General features: G+C 43.7%; 1 protein-coding gene across 3 annotated transcripts in view; it reads right to left on the reverse strand.

The window, feature by feature from the left end:
- Nucleotides 1-462: 462 nt before the first annotated feature.
- DOP1B (DOP1 leucine zipper like protein B) overlaps nt 463-12,835 on the reverse strand; it is a 49,242-nt gene continuing 36,869 nt past the window's right edge. For 2 of the 3 annotated variants that reach the window (XM_039729411.1, XM_039729410.1), the window contains exons 21-37: nt 12,336-12,524; nt 12,034-12,159; nt 11,398-11,532; nt 10,440-10,495; nt 10,019-10,123; nt 9,871-9,937; nt 9,086-9,227; nt 8,794-8,876; nt 8,426-8,535; nt 7,632-7,778; nt 7,283-7,344; nt 6,517-6,645; nt 5,460-5,596; nt 5,077-5,132; nt 4,377-4,526; nt 3,813-3,942; nt 2,874-3,131 (exon numbers count right to left, since the gene is read on the reverse strand). In XM_039729411.1, the coding sequence (XP_039585345.1) occupies nt 2,874-3,131; nt 3,813-3,942; nt 4,377-4,526; nt 5,077-5,132; nt 5,460-5,596; nt 6,517-6,645; nt 7,283-7,344; nt 7,632-7,778; nt 8,426-8,535; nt 8,794-8,876; nt 9,086-9,227; nt 9,871-9,937; nt 10,019-10,123; nt 10,440-10,495; nt 11,398-11,532; nt 12,034-12,159; nt 12,336-12,524 (2,082 nt within the window). Of the gene's footprint in view, nt 3,132-3,812; nt 3,943-4,376; nt 4,527-5,076; nt 5,133-5,459; nt 5,597-6,516; nt 6,646-7,282; nt 7,345-7,631; nt 7,779-8,425; nt 8,536-8,793; nt 8,877-9,085; nt 9,228-9,870; nt 9,938-10,018; nt 10,124-10,439; nt 10,496-11,397; nt 11,533-12,033; nt 12,160-12,335; nt 12,525-12,835 lie in introns of all 3 variants that reach the window. The other variant, XM_039729412.1, reaches the window with a different exon arrangement.

Below are 12,835 nucleotides of genomic sequence, written 5' to 3' on the forward strand. Positions count from 1 at the left end.
CCCCAGAGCTTGTCCCAGGCAGGGACAGGGATCTCAGTGTGCCAGTTCCAGGGCTGTGAAGGCCAGGGATGCAGGAGTGGGATCAGAGGGGAAGAGAGGAGCAGCACAGCCTCTCCCAAGGCAGGGCCAGCAGAGTCCTGCTGCTGGGATCCACAGCCCTCATCCCCTGAGGTGGCATTTTCAGCAGGAATTTCCCCATGGAAAGGGAGCTCAGGCCTTGGGAAGAGCTGCCCAGGGAGCTTTGCAGTGCCCATCCCTGCAGGTGTCCCCTGGAGGGGGCACTCAGAGCTCCAGGCTGGGGACAAGGTGGCCATGGGGCACAGCTTGGACCTTGGAAAAGATCTTGGAGATCTTTTCCAACCTCAATTACCCTGTGATTGAATTTGGGAGCTTTTCCAGAGTCAGGTAAAAATTAAAATTGGTGAGTGAGCAGGGAAGGCAGGTTGAAAAATAAGAACTGCATTTGAAAAGGCATTGCAAAATAACATTTAATATTAATAGAAGAATTACATTCATGTATGGTATGGGATACACAACCATCACTTAATGCTCTACACCTCAAGTCCTGCTGCTCTTCAGCAGTTTACCTTGGTTGCACCTTCTGATTTTTTTTTTCTTTCAGGACAATGAAATCCTTTGGAATATTTCCAACTCTCCCTCTGAGCACTTTCTGCTGTATTGGAGCTGAAGTGTCCGAAAGACAAAGCTGAGCTTGGTTAGACTGAAAAGCAAAATCACAGCAAAGCAAAAGCATTTCCTGTCCTGGAACAGGAGAGGATGTCTGGAGATCCAGGCAAAAACATTTCCAGATTCATGGACAGTGAGGTTCTTCTGTTTTGGTGGGACCAGCTCAGAGCAGGAGAGCCCTGCTGTGGCTCCTCAGTGGATTTATCAGTAGGAGAAAACAACCACAGTTAGTCCCACATGGAAAAGTAATAAAGTTATGGAATAAAGGAATAAAATATTCCCCTTTGGGTCTGTGGAACTGTGCCCCTCCAGCACTCAGCAGGACTTTTAGTTAAAGCCCTTTCCTCCTTTTTCACGTGTTATTTATAATTATAAATGATCTGCTTGGATACTAAATTTTAAAGAACTTTTTCTTCTGAAGTGGAAGGATTCTGCAAGTTCCTTAAATGTCTGATGCCACTGAAAGCAGATTAATGACAAAGAGTTCTCTTAGATTTTAACACCATTGGATAGAATCATGGAATAACAGAATCATGGAATCCTGGAATGGTTTGGGTTGGAGGGACCTCAAAGCCCACCCAGTGCCACTCCTGCCATGGCAGGGACACCTTCCACTGTGCCAGGCTGCTCCAGCCTGGCCTTGGGCACTGCCAGGGATCCAGGGGCAGCCCCAGCTGCTCTGGCAATTCCATCCAGCCCTCCCCACCCTCCCAGCCAGGAATTCCTTCCCAACATCCCATCTAACCCTGCTCTCCTTTCTCAGCATTTAAGGGAAATATCCAAGTATGGAATGCAACCAGCAGGAAACTGGAAGTACCAAACCATCCTGAGTATTCAGATTATCCACAACAATTATTGCAGACAGGTAGGAAATGAACACCAGCATTTTAACAGTGGCCTGCTCCAATATTCAAGTAATGCTTTCAAAGGGTAACTTTGCACTTGTGCTCATTCCAACAGCATTAGAGACCATTAATAAATTACATTAATACAAACAATTCACATTCTTAATGACCACACCTCAGTCCACCACTTTCCTTCACTGTAAAGATGCAAAGGATTTAAAGAAGTTTAGCACAAGCCTATTGTGCTGTTATTTTTGTACAGTATTCCAGTGTGAGAGTAAAGGATGTTTCATTATTTTAGTTTATAAACTCAGGATGAAAATCTCATCCATCTGTACCTAAAACCCACTGCAGAGAAGCCTCCCTTGTTGTTATGGGAGTTTGGGAAAAAGAAATCCTTGATCCCCAAGCAAATTTTTCCCATGTCCTTTTTAATTTAGGAAAAGCACTGGGATGATCCCCCTACCTCTCTCACCATCCAGGAACAGCCAAATACATTCTTTTGTACAAAAAATGTTCTTATAAAAACAAAAAAAAAGAATATTATTTTCATTTTAGTTAAGCAATTTCTATTTTTACAGCATTATCTTCATTTAGTTGCATTTCAGAAGCTGCAGCCACCTGAGTCACTGAAAGAACAAAAGTTTATAATTTAAAAAATATTAATTTAAATATTTTAATCAATTAATTAAAATCAAAACCCCCTCAAGTAATGCTAATTACAAAATGTTCCTGGAAAGGTTTATGTTTTATGCACATTTCTGATTTATTAGGAGTTGCTAAGCCTGAAGATGCTGCTCTAGCACAGAGATGAAATTGCAGCCAGGGCAAAGCTGCAGCTCCTTGCCAATGATGAGACCCAGCCAATCCATCTGGGAGGAATTTGGGGCATTTCTTTGGAACTTGATCAATTTAGGTCAAATTAGGGGCTTTCACCTCAGGAAATGACTCGCTGCAAACTGATTGTACACTAACATGCAATATTGGATTTTCCTTCAATTTTCCTTCAGGACACAGCTCCAAAAGCACTTAAAAGTGCTTCTCCTGGAGAAGTCCCAGGACAGCTGCTGCTTCCACCAAGTTCAAAATATTCTTCCCCTATTTACAAAATGTCTTTAATCCTTCCCAGGGGAAACAAATAAAACACAGGAACTATGAGAAATTCCCACCAAACTGCCCTTTTCCCCACCACAGCAACTGGAGATTCCTGCTTTTCACCACCAGCTCCTGAATAACTGAAGAGAAATCCCAAAGCATAGCTGGAAATTTGGGGGGAAAAAAAACAGAATTTCAGCCAAGCTTTCCCTGTGTTTGATCCAGCAGGAGTGTCCCAGGTGAGGCTCAGCTTTCCATATTTTCCAGGAAATCACATTCCACGCTGTCCTCCAGCTGCTGCAGGATCCTGCTGCTGGTGCTGCCAGGAGAATGCAGGGAGGCAGCTGCCGAGGGGTGGGAATGGTGGGGGTCACTGCCTCGGGCTGTGAATGCCCAGCACAGAGTCTGGAAGAAAGGCAGCAGCTGGGTGATGCTGGACACGGAGCGCAGGCTCAGCAGGGGGAATTTGGGATTCCTGGCAGCTCCCTCGGGGTGCTCTGGGTCCTGAAAGGAACAAAAAGCTGGGATGGACTAAAGGTAAAGGTTGGAAAGGACCTTGGAGATCATCCAGCTCATCCATGACTCCTCCAATGTCCCAGGCTGCTCCAAGCCCCAGTGTCCAACCTGGCCTTGGACATTCCAGAGATCCACAAGCAGCCACAGCTGCTCTGGGCAGCCTTTTCCTCTTCCTCATAGGGAATATCTAAAAATCCCTAAAATAACTTAAAAACTGGCATTTAAGGAGAACAACAGCAGGTCAAGAGTGGCTGGAAGGTTGCCATGAAATAATCCCATTTCCAGACCAAAATAATTGTCCTTCCCTGCTGAGGTCATTTATCTGTTGGAACTCAGAGATTCATCAGTTTTATTCAAAATTTTAAAAAAACCCCAAAACATTTGTTGGAAAAGAGGTGACTTTGCTTTCTTACAGAATTTCTCTCATGGAATGGTTTGGGTTGGGAAGGACACTAAAGATCAGCCAGCTCCAGGGACAGGGACACCTTCATCTACCCCAGGCTGCTCCAAGCCCCATCCAGCCTGGCCCTGGGCACTGCCAGGGATCCAGGGGCAGCTGCTCTTCCCCTTCCTCACAGGGAATATCTAAATATCCTCTGAATAACAAAAAATCTTGTGCTTGGAAAAGTAAATTAATATATTAAAAATAAAAAGGACAAGTTTGTTTACCCCGTATTTCGTCTTGAGCAGATCCATGATCCTCACGATGTGTGGCTGGCATTCCTGGTGGTTTTCCACCAGGTGGGAGGTGACAGGAGATGATTCTGTGTCCACCTCTGGCACAAAGGCCCATTTGTACCTAGAAAAAATGGATTGATTCCTTACAAAGATGGAAATCCTTGTTTGGATCAAGCCTACTTTAGTGCAGCACTGGTTGTTTCTACAGAAGTCTCTCATAAATGTTCTCTGTTGGTATTAATGAATTATTACATTATTAATTTGCCAATTTTTAAAAACAACCAGCTCCAAAACATTCCCAGGTGTGTGCAGATGGAAAACCATCTCCACCTTTCTCCTCTCCCAGTTTTCCAAGTTAAGGAATCCTAAAGAGGATGGGGAAATCCTCCTCTACCAAGACCAAATTTTTCTCCCAAATCCCACTTATCCCCATATTTATCACCATATATTCAATATCAGCACTCCTAAAAGGAACTGATGAAAGGCAAAATGAAATCTTGAGGAAAACACAATTCTTTTAAAGGATAAAGGACCAGGAGGAGAAAAGGGACTCACATTTGGAAGAGCTGCATCCTGTCAGGGGGGAAGGAAAGTGCTGTGTCCAGGAATTTGCAGGCTGCCAGGTACAGGCACAGCTCCTTGGGCTGGATCTCAGCCCCGCCGCCATCCCCCGAGCCTTTGGCTTTGCTGCTTTTGCTGTTGCTCCTGTGTTTCAATTCAAAAAAAGGTCCACTCAAACCCCAATCCACCCAAGGTTTTCCAGTCAGCACAAGAGGAATGCCCACATTTACACAAAGGAGCTCTTGGACTGTTATTTTTATTCTGTAGGAGGCTCTTGTACAAGTATTTTTATTTTATTTTTGCTCTGCAGGAGCAAAATAATCTAAAATATACCAAAAAATGGCACCATATTAAAATATTCGACTGCCAACTTAGCATTTATTTTTGTACACAATTAATAATTAGTACATATATTTTTAAGCATATCACTATTTAAGCTGCTAAAAAAATATCTAAATTATTATTTAACAGTAATAGAAAAATAAAAATGCAATAGCAAAATGTCCTGTTGGCTCCTCCCTCTCACAGAGAATTCATTTAATTAATTAATTTTAGAGAATTAATCAATTTAATTAATTGATTTTAGATAATTAATTTATTAATTTTAAAGAAATCTCTCAAACTCTCCTCCCTATCCCAGAGAATTAATTTTATTAATTAATTTTAAAGAAGTCTCTCAAATGGCAGCTCTTACTTTGCTGGTTCCTCTTCCTCAGTTAAATCTTCCTCCAGCTGTAGAAATGTCTGGATCTTTAAAGAAATAATTATTGAGAAGCTGAAATGTTCACACAACTCAATCCCAACTAAAAGTGATGATTTACATTGAAAAGGAACCTTTATGACTTGTAACAAATTAATAACTCAGGCAACAGATTCCATTAACAACACCAAAATTAACCCAAAAGGAATTTCCTAATGACAATTTCACTTTTCCTCCACACATGATCAGATTAATGTAAAACTGTGGAAACATTTCCAAGCAGGGAAGAGGAAAAATCGAAACTGGGAAAAAGCACAGGCTGATTTTTTTTCAACTGTAATATATTTTTTTTCAAATGTTAAAAACTTCTTTCTTACCAGTTCTGTGACCATGATTGGCCACAACGAGGTGAGATGCTGAGGGGAAATCCTCAACAAGAGAACTCTGAAGAAGAGAAACATCTGGGCAGCCACCAGAGAAGTCTGGCCCACGCGCAGGTTCTCAGTCAGACGTTCTGGAGGAAGCATAAAAAAGGGAAAAAGCAAAATAAAAGCAGCATTTTCCTGAATTTGTGTTGTTTTGGGAATGAAAGTGTGGAATTATGGAGTGGTTTGGGTTGGAAAGGACCTCAAAGCCCATCCAGTGCCAGCCCTGCCATGGCAGGGACACCTTCCCCTGTGCCAGGCTGCTCCAGCCCCAGTGTCCAACCTGGCCTTGGCACTGCCAGGGATCCAGGGGCAGCCACAGCTGCTCTGGCAATTCCATCCCAGCCCTGCCCACCCTGCCAGGGAACAATTCCTCATTGCCAAGATCCCATCCAGCCCTGCCCTCTGGCAGTTTAAGGCCCTTTCCTTGTCCTGTCACTCCAGCCCTTGTGAAAGGTCCCTCTCCACCTTGTGGAAGGTGGCAAATCACATTTTTAACTTGATCATCAGTTTTGGGCTGAGTTCTTTGCATTGCATTAACTGAACTGTAATTCAGACAAAGCCCAAGTGGGTTTGGGGTGCACAAAACGTGATCAAATCTGGCATTTAAAGAGAACAACAGCAGGTCAAGAGTGGCTGGAAGGTTGCCATGAAATAATCCCATTTCCAGACCAAAGGCCTTGAAACCAAGATTCCTGTCCTTCCCTGCTGAGGTCATTTATCTGTTGGAACTCAGAGATTCATCAATTTTATTCAAAATTAAAAAAACCCTGAGCATTTGTTGGAAAAGAGGTGACTTTGCTTTCTTACAGAATTTCTCTCATGGAATGGTTTGGGTTGGGAAGGACACTAAAGATCAGCCACTCCAGGGACAGGGACACCTTCATCTACCCCAGGCTGCTCCAAGCCCCATCCAGCCTGGCCCTGGGCACTGCCAGGGATCCAGGGGCTTCTGTGGCCTGTGGGATTTGTGCTGCAGCTGCAGGGAAGGGCAGGGGTGGAGGCTCACCCTGGATCAGGGGCAGGTACAGGTGGTACTGGTCGATCTCCCCGCTGAAGACGGCGAACGCCTGGCGCTTCAGCAGCATGGCCTTCTGCTCAAAGCTGGGGTACAGCTTCAGGGCACTGCTCTGCATGGCTGCAACACACAGCACAGTCATCCACCCCACAGGAACTGCCTGCCTTTGGGGCTGGGCATAATCCCTGCGTCCTGAAATCTTCCAGGAAAAAAACTCTCCTGGGTCAGCGACCGTGAATTTGTCTTGCGTAATAAAATTTTTCTTGTGGTGGAACTGTTGAATAATTCTTTTAGAAAGGATGAAAAAGAGACTAAAGGTGCTTGAGGCCACTTTAAGGGGTCCCATTCCACCCTTTCCCCCAGGATTTGTTCTTCCACACTCCCCTTGAGCCTGAATTAGAGGTCACAGCACAGCAAAGGAAGGTTTGCTGCACTGGTCATGGCAGACACCTGCAGAGTTTGCCAAAGACTCCTCCTGGGGAAGGTCACGCTTGGACACCTCAAAACTAGAGCAAAATGTCAATGTGGGAAACCAACAGAAGCACCTCTACAGCAAAATCTCCTCTGGTGTGTTTTAGACATGATCAAAATCCAGATTTAAATCAGCTTTAGCTGGGAATCAAGTTCCCAAAATGGTTCATGATGCACAGTCAGCACTTTATGGATAAATCAGTGTAATAAAAATGCACCCAAATGGCTCAGAGGCAAATGGATTTCAAATTGAGGGAGAAATAAATTATCAGCAGCTGATACTTACTCATCAAATCCTTAAACATGGTTTTCTCATGTGTGAGGAGATGATCGATGATGGATCTCCAGCTGCAGGAGAGAAAAAAGGATTTAGATATTCAGGGAAAGCTGTGGTGAGGATTCACCTGAGAAATAATTTGGGTCAAACTTTTCATACAAGGAAACAGTATCCAGGCAGGATTTGTGTGCAGACTCTTGTCTGGAGCAGAATTAGTGCTGAGACCCATTTTTAGCATTATCCTATTCCATAAGACAGCACTAAGTGGAATTTTCTTCCCAATGTTACTCTTCTCCTTTAAAGCCTTTCCTCATAAATTCAGAATACAAGCTTGGAGTGCTGCAATTCCACATCTTACTGAGTGCAGGAAGTGTCCATCTGGAAAAAAGATGGATCCATGTACAATTCCAGCACTTCTTTTTTCCAGGCTCTCTTGGTGTAGGCGTATCCACTCAGGGAGCTGAGCAGCTGAGCACCAGCACGGAAACTGGGAATGTTGTAGGCACTGGGGGAGAGGACAAAAATCATCAATATGGGCTTTTTTAAAGTTCAAAAACAGATTTCAGCTCACAAAAGGGTTGGCTTGAATGAGATCTTTAGGAAGGAATTGTTCCCTGGCAGGGTGGGCAGGGCTGGGATGGAATTGCCAGAGCAGCTGGGGCTGCCCCTGGATCCCTGGCAGTGCCCAAGGCCAGGCTGGACACTGGGGCTGGAGCAGCCTGGCACAGTGGAAGGTGTCCCTGCCATGGCAGGGGTGGCACTGGGTGGGCTTTGGGGTCCTTTCCAACCCAAACCATTCCAGGACTCCATGCCCTGTGTCCCCACTGGATATCATCCATCTCTCCCACATTTGTGAGAAAAACTAGGGAGAGGATAGGGAGACATGATGCTTTTCTGCTTCCTGGTGGATCCTGGGACATCCCATGCTCTGCTGCCCCATCCCCATCCCCTGACAGGCACAGAAAGGGGAGATTGAGTAAAACCCAAAATCCCAGCTGGGGGAAGCAGAGCTCAAACAACAACAGGTTCAGCTCCTGGGGAAACACTGCTCAAACCCAGCTCAAACCCATTAGAATGTGAACAGAGAATGGAGAAATAAAGGGAAAACAAACAGATGAGGCAGGGAAGTGGCAGGAGCAGGGAGAGACTGGCCTGTGGTTCCGCAGGTAGGGGAACACGAAGTAGAGCAGGCGGGAGATGAGGGGCACGGCCTTGTCCTTCTCGTCACTGCGGTACACCACGTCCAGCAGCGAGGCCAGCACCTGGCAGGGGACACAGAGCTCTTCACACCTCAGCTGGCACTGCTGCAAGTGCTCCAGCCACGGCTCAGGCTGGAAATCTGTGCAGCTGAACAGCCCCCAAAAGAGTGGCACTCCTGTTTAATCTAACAGGAAAATCCTCCTCACAGAAACACAGAGTTTCCAGAATCACTGGGTTGGAAGAGTCCAACCCAGCCCCAACAGCTCAACTAGAGGAGGTCCTCAGCTTAAAAACCCCACAGATGAGAGGGCCCCACTGACCTCTGCCAGGAGAGAAAGGGCTTGGACACTGTAGATTGAAGGAGCAGAGGCAGAAACCATTGAAGAAGGTACCACTGATGTATCTAAAAAAAGCAAAATAATCGAGTTTTCTCTTCAGACAGGTTTAAATGTTGCTGTTTCCTAATCTGCTGCCCAAACAGCACATTTATGTGCAAACTGGTGTTACATGAAATATGAAATCATGCAAAGCACACATCACCAAACCCCTCGTGCTCTTCACTGCCTGCAGCAGAGGACAGGGAGCAGCAGGAGTCAGGGAAAGTCACTTTACCATTGACATCCTCCATGTTGAATTCATCTGGTAAAATCTGAGGCTGAGCTTTCACTTCCAAGTTCCTGCTCAGCCAACTGGTCTGTTCCAGGGAAGAACCAGCAATGGTCCCCACAGCCTCCAGGATCTTCTGGGTCACCTCCTGTAAGGTAACCAAAGTGGCATCAGATATTTAATTGGTATTCTGAATTGCCAGGGAAATGAGGAGCTGCAATGAAACCAAATCCCAGCCAGCCAAAAAGGCAGAGGCTGTAAAATGACATTTTCTGTCATTTTACTGGCAAGACTCTGAAGCAGAAGGGGAGATTGAATTTCTCAGTTGGCACATGAAACCCAAACCCACCCAGGTAAGCAGTGTTCAAACTGCTGGGGAAATAAGGCAGAACAGGAGGAGGATCCTGCTCTGCTCCTTTCTTTACACAGCTGAGCTCAGAGTCATTCCCACTGCCAAGCCCAGCTGGGAGCTCCAAGGATTAATTCATTTTCCTAGACAGCTTGGAGATTTCAATATCCACACACAGGATATGAACTCAGGACATCCCACTTGATTTAAAAAAAAAAATCAGCTTTGAAAGGATTTCAAAAATTTGGGACAAAATTCTGTTTGTCTCTCATGCTTGAGTCTGCCCTGTTCACCAGGCCTCAGCCAAAATGGGTGGATGCACATCCAGGCACTCCCAAAACACAGGAATTCAGATCCAAAGCACAGATCAGGACATCTCCACTTGTCCTTACATGAACAGTGCCAGGTTTAGGAACTAAAAGGTGAATTTGAACCTCTGTACCTGCAGGTCTTTCTGGTCCTTTTTGTTCTCCAGGGTGGGTGTCCTTGTCACAAAGTCATTCAGGATGCTGTGGGGGGATCAGAGCACCCTCAGTCAGGGATGGCACAGGGTGAAAGCTCAGTGAAACCTCTGCTCTCTCCCACAGTACCTGAGGAGAAGGAAGTGGCCAGGAGGAGCCAAGTTCAGCTGCACAGACTCTCTGAGGAGCCCTAACAAGGGCTGGAAGTTCTCCTGCAGGGCTGGGACAGGGAGTCTGCCAAAAAAAATAAAACCAAAGCACACCTGAGTGAAGGCAGAGTTAAGGAAAGAACAAAAAACAACAAATAAGAGGAACGTGGTGGCCTAAAAGCTTTAGGATCAGTCCTGCCCTTCCTGAGTGTCAGTGTCACTTCCCCTTGCAGTGTCACAGCCCTGGCACTCTGTATGTGTGTGTCAACAAGCAAGGGACAGCACATTTCCTGCAGAGAAGTGCTCTGGGACATGGAGATCAAAGGAAAGAAAAATGGCAATACTGGCTGTTCCCTCCTTGGAGTCAAACAGAAAATTCTCTTTCAGAAGGACTGAGTTACCTCTGAATGAAAGCAAAACTGAACTGCAGCACTGGGATGTCCACCAGAGAGGATTTCTGCAAAAGAAAAGCAAACCCACACTTATTTGCCATCAGAAGACAAAAGAAAATCCAAGCTGGCCTTGGGCACTGCCAGGGATCCAGGAGCAGCCCCAGCTGCTCTGGGAATTCCATCCCAGCCCCTGCCCACCCTCCCAGGGAAGGATTTATTCCCAAAATCTCATTTTAGTACTTTTTGATTATAGTACTTTCTAATGATATAATTTCATATGTATTATTAATTATATATATATTATCTATTTAATTCCTAATTATTACCAATTTCTTCTTCACTACATACATAGTTTTACTCTAATATTTCTTCCTACTCATAACCAAATAATATTAATAATTAATACTTACATCATTATCTTACATATCTCTATACAATTTTACAAAACAAAACTAATCAATATTTATTCCTCACACAAAACATCATCATATGCTGGTTTTTGGCTTCTTTTTTCTACTTCTGTTGGAGTCAGGACTGAAGGTACTTGAGATAGTATTTTGCATTTAGGATTAGATGTTTTTAGTTGTAGTTTTTGTGTAGTTTATGTTTGTGTGCTTACTTTTTTATTTCTAGAGTTTTTAATGCTTTTTTTTGGTTTTATGTTCTTTGTTGGAATTTAGTTTGCTTTTGAACTTGTGGAGATATAAGTATACTTTTTGCTTTAGGTTATTAATGGAAATGGATTTTTAATTTGTTTTGGGTTTTTTATTAGGATTAAAGTATTTTAAAAAAATTTTGTTTGCGTACTATTAGAAATGGATTTTTAATTTGTTTTGGTTTTGGGTTTTTTATTAGGATTAAAGTATTTTTAAAAAATTTTTGTTTGTGTACTATTAGAAAAATGCTTGTTGCTTGGTGGATTTGGTTTTGTAAAAGAGCTGTTTAAGAAATGTAGAACACCTAATACCTCATCCCCCTTGATCTGTGCTGGTTTCTTCACCACCTCTTTGACCAGACACAAGATGGTGTCAATTTTCAGAGTATTCAGGGCACAAATTAAGTCCACGAGAATGAGCTGGGATGCACTGGCCACGGGGAGAATCTGACAAGAGAAAACAGAACAGAGCACACAGCCCTCAAAATGAAATGGAAATTACAGAGGATAACCAGACACAGCCCTTGCATTTAAAGATCTCCCAACACCTCATGAACACAACTGGATTCTGCCCCAGTGAAAGCAGGAATGGAGAAGGTTCTCCCCAGAATAAATAATGAGTTCCAGAGAGCACAGCTCTCATTTTCTCTGGAAATTGAGCTGATTCATGAGCTTTAAAATATAATTGGCCAATTATATTTTGGCAGCCCAGTTTTGAATAAAAAATGGATTATACTCTCAGATTTAAACCCACAATGTGGGTTTTATTTGATTATTTATTGAGGTTTAATTGTAGTCCTGATGCTTTTTCTAACCAAGAGGATTTCAGATTTTTCAGTCCTATTTAAAAAACCCCAAAGAATCTACAAACAGAGTTAAGAACTGAGCACATAAATGTAACATTTGCCTTTATACAGGAAATAAAAAGGTGCTTTTCTTTAGCTTCACCTTGGTTTTACTGTGACTCCTGTGAGGTTTTTTGCTGTTCCACACTGCTGCAGTTGCTGCCATCAGCTGGATTCCAAGGTGTGCTGTCAAGGGATTCAGGAAGTCCAATATTTTTGTTCTTAGTGTCTGTAAAGGGAGGAAAATAATTATCAGTGTAAGGCAAAGACCATCTCCTACTTTATAAAGCATCATTTTTTTCCCAGAATATACAGAAAATAAACAACAATAAAAGAACTCCATGTAAAATGCACTGGGGAGGATGAGGAGATGAAAAAAAATCAGCATTTCATAAGAGCTCCTACTTTGGTTGCTTTAAAGTAGACTGAAGAGGAGCCTTTAGTTGTCCCAAAGAAGTCAGTTGGTCTTTTTTGGGAGTCTTCCCTCTTGATGACACTCCACAGGAGGCTCATGGTGTTCATAATTCGGGGCAGCTCCTCCAGGATGGCATTCCTGGCATTCCTCAGGTTGGCAGGTTCAGCTGAACAGGATGACTGGGAAAAAAACCCCAAAATATCAATGTTAAAATTATTTCTTATGCAAAAGAACCTAAAAATTGTAGGGAGCACATCAAAGCATTATAAACCCAAAGAAAATAAACCAGTTTGTTAAGGACTGATATTTGCATCACCAAGATCTTCATGAACAATGACTTAAAATTCACTTTGCAGTCTTCAAATACAGAAAAATTGAGCTCAGTCCTTTCACTTTGAGTCAGCTCAGTTCTTTGGGTGTGCCCTGAGGCCTCTCTAAGGTTATTTTCTTGTACAATTCCCTGTTTCTCTTCACCTGGAAGGAAAGGGGA

This window comes from Passer montanus, unplaced genomic scaffold (assembly GCF_014805655.1).
Source record: "Passer montanus isolate IOZ18808 unplaced genomic scaffold, ASM1480565v1 scaffold69, whole genome shotgun sequence".
Classification (NCBI taxonomy): domain Eukaryota; kingdom Metazoa; phylum Chordata; class Aves; order Passeriformes; family Passeridae; genus Passer; species Passer montanus.